The sequence below is a fragment of the Schistosoma haematobium genome, chromosome 4, assembly GCF_000699445.3.
Source record: "Schistosoma haematobium chromosome 4, whole genome shotgun sequence".
In the NCBI taxonomy this organism is placed as follows: Eukaryota; Metazoa; Platyhelminthes; class Trematoda; order Strigeidida; family Schistosomatidae; genus Schistosoma; species Schistosoma haematobium.
The window spans coordinates 24,492,196-24,505,039 of NC_067199.1; the positions used below are offsets into that span (position 1 = coordinate 24,492,196).

General features: G+C 30.8%; 1 protein-coding gene across 2 annotated transcripts in view; it reads right to left on the reverse strand.

Annotated features, from left to right (window-relative positions):
- Positions 1 to 5,959: 5,959 nt before the first annotated feature.
- MS3_00007714 (uncharacterized protein) overlaps positions 5,960 to 12,844 on the reverse strand; it is a 48,307-nt gene continuing 41,422 nt past the window's right edge. For both annotated transcript variants that reach the window (XM_051216035.1, XM_051216034.1), the window contains exons 16-18: positions 10,651 to 10,745; positions 9,026 to 9,128; positions 5,960 to 6,638 (exon numbers count right to left, since the gene is read on the reverse strand). In XM_051216035.1, coding sequence (XP_051066587.1) covers positions 6,301 to 6,638; positions 9,026 to 9,128; positions 10,651 to 10,745 — 536 coding nt within the window. In that variant the 3' untranslated portion in view covers positions 5,960 to 6,300. The remainder of the gene's footprint in view (positions 6,639 to 9,025; positions 9,129 to 10,650; positions 10,746 to 12,844) is intronic.

A 12,844-nucleotide genomic window follows, 5' to 3' on the forward strand; every position in this document is an offset into this window, starting at 1 on the left:
TCAACAGTTTATAAAAGTGAATTATATTTGTTTCTTCGTCATATGTACTTTCATGTTTTATAGATGAATATACTTCAGACAGTTATTTTTTGATGATTATGAAGGGAATCAAATATCAATAGCACATGCTTATGAAATGTGAAGTTTTCATTTTTAAATATAATGTCGATCTATTTTGACAGTATCATTTACAACACGTTTAATTTACCTTGTCTGTTATATGTACTGAATAGATAGATACTCGGTATGTATACTATCATAAAATGCTTGGAATAGTAGATTATTTTTACTGTCAGATAACTTGAAGATCACCTAATGGAAGACTCTATTTAATGTTGAATTTGAAAGAAGTCTACCAAAATTGAGAGAAATTTAATCATATGTAGAGTCAATTTACATACGGACTCAAAAAGTAAATGATGACGTGAAAACTATTATCCTTCATAAGTTATCTAAATTATACGAATTTCGTAAATTTAAATATTCCTTACAAATAAACAAACAATAAATTTAGTGATGGTCTAACATCAATTGGTTCATGATCTCAATCAAAAACTTAACAATCCCCACAACCCCTAAATTGATAATTACCATGTACTCACTAGTGACTAGCTTCGTGAGAAAATTCTCGGAATTCTAGTGAGAATCCGTGACCAGTGGAGCTAATCCGTGTCGGGTAGAAACAGGTGTGTACCTCAGTACAATGGAAGTTGGTCGCGCAATTTCGTGGATTGGTTGAGGTTAGACATTAACCCCGTCGGATGACGGCTCAGTGGTCCAGTAGGTTAAGCGTTCGCGCGAGACTGAAAGCCCTGGGTTGGAATCACGCGAGCGTGATCGTGGATGCGCACTGCTAAGGAGTCACACAATAGGACGAAACGGCCATCCAGTGCTTCCAGGTTTTCAATGGTGGTCTAACATCAATTGGTTCATGATCTCAATCAAATAAATTTAAAACAATTAGTTCCTTTGATACATTTTGATGGTATAATAAGGTTATCAGAATTATGTGATATATTTGCGCAATACATTTCGGACAATCTGATCACGCATATACATGTTAAGATATTTTTATATGAAAAATAAAAGGTCAACTAGACAGATTAAAGGTAAGCCGTAACCAAAAAAAGAAAACTTACACAAAAACAATGTGATAACCACCCTAAATAATAAATCAGTATTACTAGGGTAGGTTAATTACTTTTACACCTCTATGACCTTCAATTATTGTAACAAAAACATTTTAATCATTCTACTACATTCACGTCATAATTCGTTACTAACTTATTAAGTCTATTGTTATTATTCTTATTACGTAATCTAGTATTATAATCCTTCTATTATATCATCTCATTTAATTCTTGCTCATACTTTCTCACGGAACTAGTACTTTAACAAAAATGTTCATATACATACGATTGTACAGCTTGATAATAAATTTGTTGAAATGAGATGCCTTCGCCGAACATACCATTGTGTCTACCAATTTAAATGCGTATATGGAAACACGTACTTAGGGAGGAGCAATGGGGTGTGACAGAATCGCTTACGTGCTGTTTGGGTTTTTGATGAAACATAGAACTTGTCTTTTCAATAATGACAAGTTGAGCTGCATAAAATGTTCTGTTGTTGGCTAATTTAGAGGTAACTCAAAGAGGCTCATATTGAAATGGAGACACAAAATTTTAAAATAACTCAAGGAGGAATCGATGTTCAAAACATTCATCTTTAACCACTTATTTGATGATAATGCATGTTCATTACCCTGTATCGTGAACTAATCAATCACGAATCAATAAAGTAGGTGCACACAAGTTCAGAAATTAACGAAGCCTATGAAATATAATAACCAGTCGAAATTTTCTTCAATCTACACATGTTAATCAACAGTGGTGTGTATAAACATATAATGGATACATTTTCCAGAGCTTATGAAAAATAAATAGTATGTCAAAAACATCCATACTTTGTAATTAAAAGAGATGAGTATTATGAAATGACCATTAATCCAGCAAAAGATATCTGTTTTTTTTTTAATCTAAGAGACAAATGATTCAGGCATTAGGATACCTCGATCATTATAATAACTTAAAATTTTGACTAATTTATTGTTTTATGCAACATGAAACTTCGTTATATATTCCTCTTTAATCTACTTACTAGAACACGAATATAATGTTCCATTATAAAAAAGAGAAATTTCAATCTTTCCTCATATTTAAAAGTGGTTTCTATTGTGAACTACATAATTTTTCCGTATTTCATCTTATAAAGAAAGCTATTGTTGCCATAATTTTTGTGACATTTACTATAATAATGACAAAATACATCTAGAACAATAACTGGTATTCATTTTAATTCAGTAGTTGTTTAAATCTTCCCATTGATGTTTAGGACTGCAATTAATGAGTTTGATATTTATGTTTATTTGTAAACGCATTATTATGTTTAGGAAAAATTGTTAATATTTGAAAAGATGAATTTCATTATTTAGACTTCAAACAGTGCATAGATATATATTACAAACTAGCTGTATTATACAAAACGATACGTGAGATTGAGATTCAGAAGACAGTCACCTGAATAAAAGCTAATCTAATCCAACAGTGTCTAATTTAGTAAGCCATCTGATTATATAATTTATGGATTTCGTTGTAATAGAATACTTAGACATGATTCATTATGTAATCGGAGTCACTGAATAATATAATACTAAACGTCTAGCGTGAAATGTAATGAGAAAAAACACGTGTGTATATAATCGTTACTCGTTTTTTCACTTGTTGATTGGTTGTGAAAATTTCGATCAATATTAAAACACTTTACGTTACACACCAATTTGAACCAAAGACCCATTGGAAATCAAACACTTAAAAGCTATTCCATACTATCATGAAACATTCCAGAAACACTCACACATGACAAACCTAGTAAGTTTATGTCTAATTGATTGCGCTATTTAATGATCAATGAGTCGTGATTCAATGGTGTACGCACTGAACCTTAATCAGAGAGAGAGAGAGAGGAAAGAGAGAAATTTTAATCTCTATAAAGTAAAGAAATACAAAAGCGAATATAAAATACTTGAAGTTAAGCGTTCGCACGCGAGACCGAAGGTACTGGGTTCGAATCTCACGTACGGGTCGTGGATGCGCATTGCTGAGGAGCCCCGTATTAGGACGAAACAGCCGTCCAGTGTTTCCAGGTTTTCAATGGCGTCTAACATTGACCCATTCATGATTTAAATCAAATCTTTATTTATTTGTTTAACTTGCTCAAATACAAATCATGTGCATTGCGGTTAAATATATAGAATGCTACCCATATTTTCCTAATTAACAATTTTTAATAATGTTAAACAGTTTCAGTCTCGGAAATCATGTTGGTTTTGTTTAGTTTTACGGTGAATTTTGGGTTGTCTGAATTTCATTAATTAAATAGTGTCAGACGAATATCAAACGTAACGATTATGACCTTAAGTATTTTACACCATGACCTATGCGAATGCATAATATATTATGCAACAATTGTTTTATTTTCTGGATAAAATCTTTAATTAAGATAGATTACATTTCATAAAAGAAGCATGTAGTTTAAACACAAGGAATTCTATGCTGACCACCGATACAACTACACGATTTTTCATTAATGGTTAGAGCTAGACAACAATACAACTATTTAAATTCTTTTACAAAAAATCTGTTCTGATTTGGATAATTAATGAATGAGTTTGTTTATTTAAGTTAGACGCAACGCTCCACAATAACGAAAATCTTGAAAGTAAATTCGATGATGATTCAAAGAAACAAAAGCTGCTCACAACCCACTGATAACTGAGTATTGATTGATGACCTGTTTATCTGTTTTTTTTTAATGATGATTGGATTCTACCAATCAAATTACAATGCGGCAATTAGCCCAAGTTCAATATGTCGAGATGTTATTTAGTTGGAGGCACTCAAAGGGAAATCTTGACCTAGGTTTTCGTGTTATTTGGCAATGCTCAGTAATTTTCAACTGTTATCTTGAGGGTATTAGTAATCCCCTGTGGATTTAAACCCGCATCATTCAGCTTACCGCTCGAGGACGTTACTACTGAGATAGCCGAGTTTATATATAATAGAATGTCGGTGTTCAGCTGATCATAAAATTCTAAACAATACAAACTTATTATTTAGTTTGTCTTGAACAACAACATCGTCATAAGCAATTTCGGAATGCAGCAGTATCGAAATACTTCTACAAATACGTAGTCATATGGATACAAATAATGCTTCGAAAGATGATAATTCAAATTTTTAAAAAGGGAAAACAGATTGTCGTTTCTTAGTATATTTAAACATGTGATTTCTGTTTAAAATATATAAATAAAACGAAATACACTTAAATGTTTTCTTTGATTTATTGACTCTTCCCTTGTGTTATTTACTTCCATTGTTAATTAATTAAAGGTTCGAAGGCAAAAAGGTGACATCATGTTAGTTCTTTTCAACAGAATAAAATTTTATTTACATGACAATTTAAGAACCAACATGTTCACAACATCCATCAATATGAACTTAGCATTTGATTTTTGTATAATATAGTTTACTAAGACCGAACAATTACCGAATCATCCCTATTACATAAATTTATTATTCATTCGACAAACAAGGAGTAGGAATATTAGGCTTTAAGGAGACTACCAATAATGACAGTTAAGTCCTTGTTCATTGGTTAGCAAGTTGAGTACATAAATAGTTATTATCACTTTTGTGTATGAAATAATGTGTCATTTTACTAAACAAAATACACTTTCAGCTGTCATATGTTTCGCTCTTTGATGACTTTAATCTATAAGTGAATTTACTACTCTACCGTGAACTTTAAAATATAAGTTTCAGATGATTGCGTTGTAAAGTAAGATCAAAAACTTTGATTATCAAAAATTTAGTACTGAGATGAAATTATATTATATGAAAAAGTCATAGTTGTAACATAAACATATTATATTTTTAAGGTTCTCGAAAATTTTAGACCATCATTCAATGCTATCAGCTCTGGTTGCCTTTCTGAACATTATCAGCGCTTAGTTCAAGTAGAGATGAGTATAGCAACTCTCCTACAATCAATTTCGATTATGATTAAATTTTGTCAAGCACTTTTATTAACTTACTTAACAGACAATGTTGTTCGCACAGTAACCATTCGCATATTTCTTCGTAATATTATGACCACTATCACATGTACGCTTGATCACATGACAGTCTACGCACATCTCTCTCTAGCTTAAATGTTAGTCACTTAAATATCACTTGATGATTTAATCTCTTTCCAATGCATATATGTACTCGAGTCCTATTATTAGCCTTTCCTTGCCTAACTGCACACGATTCGATTTGACCATAAATTCGCCTCTGGATTTGCTTGCATACATATATTCACTTCTCTGTTTCCAATTCACTCTATGTGTTTGTAAATTTGTTATCCATGCTATCCTCTAATAAATTGTGGTTGCCGCTTCTGATTTCCTTCTGATTTCAAACACTTATCAAGGTGATTGATTAATGAAGCTAAGCCATTATATAACCTTCTTAATAGCTCCGCTAGACTAGAATCAATTTATTCTAGTGATCACGATTGTAATTGATTCGTGATTGTTACATATCATCATTCATATCAAGTTGTACATCATAAACAAACTTTATTTCTTATTGAAACCTAGAATGAATATAATTATCGGGCATATTGATCTAATCCAAATACAGTATAGTTAAAAAGTGATGATTTTCAACTAATTGAATGTACGGAACATATGTTAGTTTGAAAGATTATACACCTTTTATTTGATTTAAATATAATAATTATCCTCTTAGTGATAAGAAGTGTTTATTAGATTTCGTTTTAAAAAATAGGTTCAAATATACATAAATCAAAATATATATATATCCTATACATATGTATTTCTAAAGTATACAAACATAATAGAGATCAGAAATAATAAATTTAATTGATGAAATAAATTATTTCGAACTTATCTATTATTAATGATTGTTAAGGATTATAATATTGTCCTTTTTTCAGTATAAGAAAACATATGAACAATTACATAAATCAGAATTAGTAATTTAGATGAGTAAAATATATATGTATCCAATTAATGATCAAATGAAAAGAATCTTTCGTTTATTTGTTCACAAAAAGAAAAAGAATAAACACTGAAAATAACAAAAAAAACAAAAACAAAAACAAAAAAACAAACAGAACAATGCAAAATAAGTAGTATATTAATGTTGTTTTATTCTGTGTTTTTGAAATTTCTCATAATGTTATATTATCCATTAATAAATGAGTTATATTATTATTAGATTGTAATAAATAATTATTTATTGGCATAATACGTGTACAAAATGATGATTTATCTAATAAATTCACTTGTTCATTACAATATGTATACCATAATGGAATAGAATAGAAGAAACGTATATACAATGATATAATAAGTAGTATTAAAAAAATAAAAAATATAATACATTTAAACCATAAATAATTTGAAGTTAATTCTATACATTTTATTTTTTTGGAAAATTTCATCTTATGATATTGTGATAAATTTTCTGTGATCATAGTAGATTGTTCAAATAATGTTAGATTGGAAGCTAAATTAAAATTAGAAAACATTCCATAGATGATTTGTACTTTAATTAGATAGAAAGATAATATAATTGAAATCATATTACATATAATGAAGTTACGTAATTTTTCTTTTAATGATATTCACTATTAAAATTACATAATCTAGATCAATCATGTGTTTGTGTAAATTTAACTTTTTGAGTGAAATAACTGAAACAACAAAGTTACTTTTACTAGTATAGGGGTTGTGAAGATTATTACATTTTTGATTGAGATCATGAACCGATTGATGTTAGACCACCTTTGGAGACCTGGAAGCACTGGACGGCCATTTCGTTCTATTGTGGGACTCTTCAGCAGTGCGCATCCACGATCCCGCTCGCAGGATTCGAAGCCGTGACCAGTGGAGCTAATCCATGTTGAGTAGAGACAGGTATCTACCTCAGTACAACGGAAGCTGGTCGCGCAATTTCGTGGATTGGTTTATGTTAGACACTATCACCATTGGATGCCGGCTCAGTGGTCCAGTTGGTTAAGCGTTCGCGCGCGAGACCAAAGGCCCTTGGTTCGAATCCCGCGAGCGTGATCGTGGATGCGCACTGCTGAGGAGTCCCACAATAGGACGAAACGGCCGTCCAGTGCTTTCAGGTTTCCAAAGGTGGTCTAACATCAATCTGTTCATGATCTCAATGAAAAAGTTACTTTTTCTATATTCTTTTCACTTGTAAACGTAAAATGTATGTTTGTATCAACGCTTATTCTTCTAATAGAAAGTGAGGTAATTCAGAGTGTTTACTTATCTAAAGACTTTTATTAATTTTTACCCCGAAAGGGGTACACTCAATTTTGCTCGATATGTTTATCATTTTTAACACCGAAAATTGGATTTATTCTATCTGTCTATAATACCATCAGTAAAGAAGGTATACAGAATAACTTACAAGACTTGTCAGTTAATCGTGGATATAAGTTGAAACGTTATTTTGGTAATTGACGTTAAAAACTACAAAGGTTATAAGTCGCACTATAAAGATGTAAGCAATCTTGAATGAAATATATTCTTATTTACATATCAGCCACTCAGACGAGTAATTCAACCACAAAAGTAAACACATTATGTATACTTTATTTATTAAACTATACAGAAGTAGCATTTATAAATGTTATGTCGTTACAAAACGGTATGCATGACTGTATAAAATAGTTTTGAAGAACCTAGTTCTGTTATTTGAATTACATTATATATCTGACTAATTAAATATAATCTTTTGAAAATATCTTTGTCAATGAGTTCGTTATCAAGAGAGCAATTTTATGATCTTGTACTTCATACAAATACAGTCTCAATACAAGCATTTTTTATAGTTTTTATTTGATTCACTGTACATATATCATACAGCTGAATAATTAACTATTTTTGTTCAGATGTTCATACTTGATTACTGATCCATAAAAAAAGAGATTAATTGTATCACAACAGAGTTCTTGGATAACTCTGCAATTATTTCTTATGTTTAAATCATTAACACTACTTTATTTAATCATCCTAAGATTATAAAATATGAAAAATCTAGCTTTACCTAAATCTGACTCGTGAAAACACACAGGAAAGCTTTTTTTTGAAAATAAGCCCTGTGACGTAAGAAATGGTGGTAGTAGCATAAAATTCTAGCCAAATGAAACTTCGAAAACATTCATTACGTTTCAATACCATTATCTGTAAGAGTTTATGATGTTGTTGCGTTGTCGATGTTAAGTACTACAAGTGATCATTATTCAGTGAGATATGTGTATCTTAAACGGATAGTCTTCATTTGCCTTTAAGTCACAAGTTTTTCATTGTTATTTTTAACGAATTGTTCCTCCTTTCGTTAGCTTAGAAATAAAGCATTAGTATAATATGTTTCAATTTAATGGATTGTTTTCAGTCTATCTTTTTACTTAAACTTCTCAGCATCTCTGATTTAATGCTAACTCATATGTATATTGATAAGGAGAGCCAATAAGAAATAGCCTAATAAGAAAGTCAATAGGTGTCAATTAGAAGTGACCTAAAGGACAAGTGCTTTTCATTGGATAAGAAATGGATCAATCTCTTAAGGATTAGAATGGTATATATATCAATGAGTATTTGTTCATTTTATTCAGTAGCGCGATACACTTTCTCTCTCACTTTTGTGGTCTCGTCCAAGTAGTTATTTGGAAAGTTGTTGCGTGGCATACCATGCATCACTATCAGATTTTGGACCGTCCGCCAAAACATTTATGACTTAGTATAAGACTGTGATTTGTCTGCAAAATTTGCTCTCCTCACTAAACATTCAGTGAACGAAAAGTAAAGTTCAAATGTCATTATGGTTATCCTGAGATTAATGAACTGTGCAAAGAATACTTCATAAATATCACTCACCATCACCGCTTTCATTTTCTATATCTAAGTAGTGATATTTATATTGTTCATTAATATTATTTGTCGAATAAACAGATGATATTTCTGTAACATTGTTTCTAGCCTAAAATCAATAAATAAAAATAAGTCGATCTTGGGAAATTTGAAATATAGTCCAAGGAAGTTTAAAATATCAGCAACTGTACCGTTTTTGTTATATTTCAAATATATACACAGACATTAATTCTTCATGATAGGGATAATGTTTCTGTCTGGATTTTTGTAAATACGAATCAAATTGCAAATTTAAGAATAACTGTGCACTAGGCATTTATGAAATTTTACCAAAGAACTGTTAAAATAATATTCGTCAATATGGGGTTGTGGAGACTGTTTAGTTTTTATCGGTATCCTAAACCGACCAATGTTATTCAACCACCATATACTCACTGGTGACTACTTCCAAGAGATAATTCTCGGAGTTCTTGTGAGAGGTCACGACCAATGGAGTTCAACCGTGTCGGACGTGAGGCAGTTACTCACCGAAGACAATGGATGATGGTCGCTCAATATCGTGCGTGGATTGGTTGAAGTTAGTCATGAACACCGTCGAATGCCGGATCAATGGTCTAGAAGTTAAGCGTTCGCGTGCAATATCGAGGAACGTTTTTTGTAGTTAATAGAAGATAGTTTTACACAAATAAATATATATTTTCCTTTCATGAGTTTGTCTGTAGAAATAGTTAACACAGACTAAATGAATGTTATATTTACCTTTCAATCTATGTATCTCTACTTTTTCTGGGGATTTTGTTTTTGATAACAAATCTCTAACCAATACTCTGATAGCAGAAAGTCAGGATTGTCAGAAGCTGTATTTTACAAATATTAAATGCAATACATAAGAATACAACGCCAACTAAATGGTGTTGATTCAAAATTAAATAAAGTGCAATTATATGAATGAGTAAATGACGTTTCTCAAAAAATTTATTAAATTACATAAAGAGTAGGATAAAAATTAAAATGTAATGACATCACTTAATCGGATATTCAAAGCTTAAATCAGCAATTAAATAGGGGCATATTCGCTTATTTTTTTTCACATTATTTAAATGTGACATTAACACATAATAGTTAAAAGTGAAAGAGCTAAAAACTCATAAACTGAGACCTAATGATACTGTTTGATGATGAACTCACTTATAATATCAAAAAGATCAATATTAGGTATCTATCTTTTAGACAATATGATCAAAGCGAATGATTAAAAAATTACTAGTTTCAATAAATCTACTAGAATCTCAATAAAGTCTGCCCAAAATAGTATACAGCGTGATAAAATGTATACAATTAAATAGCTGCTATCTAGTATGTGTTCAGATTCAGCAGGAGTAGATTTATTTTAAATACTTTTATATTTCTAGTTAAAACAGTTAGCCTTTCCACAACTCCTCATGTTTCTAAAATCATTAGAACCAGTAACATTATTAATTTCACTTACAGTATAATACCAAACACATAAACAATAACACTGAGAATGATTATAAATGATTTGGATAGGTGCATACGAAGAAATTTATTTTCGCATTTCAATGTGGTTATTTAACTGACTAAATGAAATTAAATGATCTTGTTAAACTTACTTGTTTAACTTGTTTAGTCCAATCTGTTCTCAGTGCAAGTATTGTGTAAACCATAGTTGTTAATCCAAAACCAATGGTTAAACCTATCCATGATCCTGATTATGATGACATTAAAAATAGGATTTCTTATTACTATGAAAGTGTTTTTTAAATAAAACTTGAAATGATGGGATAATGAATTGTTCATCCAGTAAATTACACACTAGTGTTCACCTATTTGCAACAATGTAATAAATACTACTAGTTTAATCTACTTTTTGTTGAAAAAATTCATAAAATTAGAAACTAAACATTTAAAATACCAACTTTCATGTGTAAAAATTACTCCACTATTGTTTTTCAAACTCCGCCCATGAATTACAGAAATAGACACTAACAAAATCATTACTTGCCTCACTAGTCTATAGCACACTGAAAAATGATTGAGAATATCCCCAACACAGGTGAATACATATGGTGATATTGTGTTCTCTGAGCTGCATGGAGTAAGTGTTGTAGAAAATAAAATTTTAGCAGTTCAACCACATTGTTCAGCGATCGCAACACTATCAAAAACACATAAGATCTAGCTGCACGTTGTAGTTGCTAGTAATACGTTATCAGGAGTATCCCTGAATTGTTTGATGGGGTCCTTGAGACTATCGTAACCAGTGGTTGAAGACTCTGGGTGACATGGTTCAGAATCGATCACAATGATCTAGAAGCATACACTCTTTGTCTTCCCTTAAATTGTGAGATCAAAATTACTTTATACCTTTCTTCCTAGTACTAATTCTTTCTTCCTGTATCATATCCTTATGCTCAATCTTTGTTTATATATTAATACCACTGAAGTAACTACTTTTATGAATTTACTGTTCGTCTTGTTATGCTAATGAGCTATTAAAACTTGAACCGATTCATATATGTGCCTGGTCCTACGTTGTTGATGACTGACTGACTAATCCTTGAATTGTGTGATTTTCATCATTAAATACTGTAGTCTTCCAATTAGTACGTGTACAGCACATTTTCAAAGTATGAAAATTTTCATAATAAACAATTAACATTAAAATTTAGTAAAGTCTTTAATATCTAGGTATCCCACTACAGATACTGCTAATGACCATAATGGCTAGACGCCGATCTCAGTTTTTGGACCATTAGACAATAGAAGAGAATGAAAATTGAATACTGACATGTGTTGAATTGTTTAAATTGTAATCATTATTGATTTGATTTATCATTATTTACACTTGTATTGATCATAAAAAATACAATCAAAGAAAAGTTATTTTCCAAACACCAGTGTAATAGATCACTTGATGAACAAGTCTGAAAAATATTTACAAGATTTTAAAGGTAACTATTTATTTATCAGTTACACTGGACTATTTTGAATTAATTTTCATCATCAGGAAAAGTTGAAGTGTTAAGCGACTGTTCGAATGGTTTGCATCAGTAGTGTTCTTTTTTTCATGACATTTTATTTAAAGCAAATACATTTTTTCTAAAATTTGATGCTAATATTTTCGAAATTTACGTTTCACTAATCAGTGTGTTTGTAAAAACTGTCTTACTAACTTACGCCTGTTACCTCATGAGAAGAAGCATAGGCCGCCCACCAAGATTCTCCATTGAAGTCAAAATCTATGTCTACTTAAAAGTAAAGTGATTATTCTACTATTGATCATTTGAAGCTACTTATCCATCAACTATGTACCCAAAAACACATTCATGCATATAGACAGACTTGAACATGAATTCGGTCAAAATTCTGCATCCAGATTTTAAAAAACCGGAGAATTTCTAGAGGCATAGGATTAAGATCGATTGGCAATCAGTAGATACATTGATATATACACGGTTTATCAACGCTTCAATAAGACATCAGCCAGCCAAATGGTTACAGGTAGGCCGAGGAAGCCTGTTAACAGGACTGTACACTTTTCTTTGCGACAAGAGGCCTTAGTAACTCAAATATCTCTCATCAGAATAAGAGGACAATCTTATATAGTCTGAATTTGTTATCATTATTTTAAAGTACGTTTTTAGAACATTCTATGGTGTAAACCTATTTCGTTGTTGAGATACGGCTTCTAGCAATTTCCTAGTATTTCCAACTTTCGATTTATTTTATTGCCTGGTTTAGGTTTAAACACATGAATATAAGTGCTCTTCTTTTTATAAGAATATGTCTAGTACGAACTAAGAA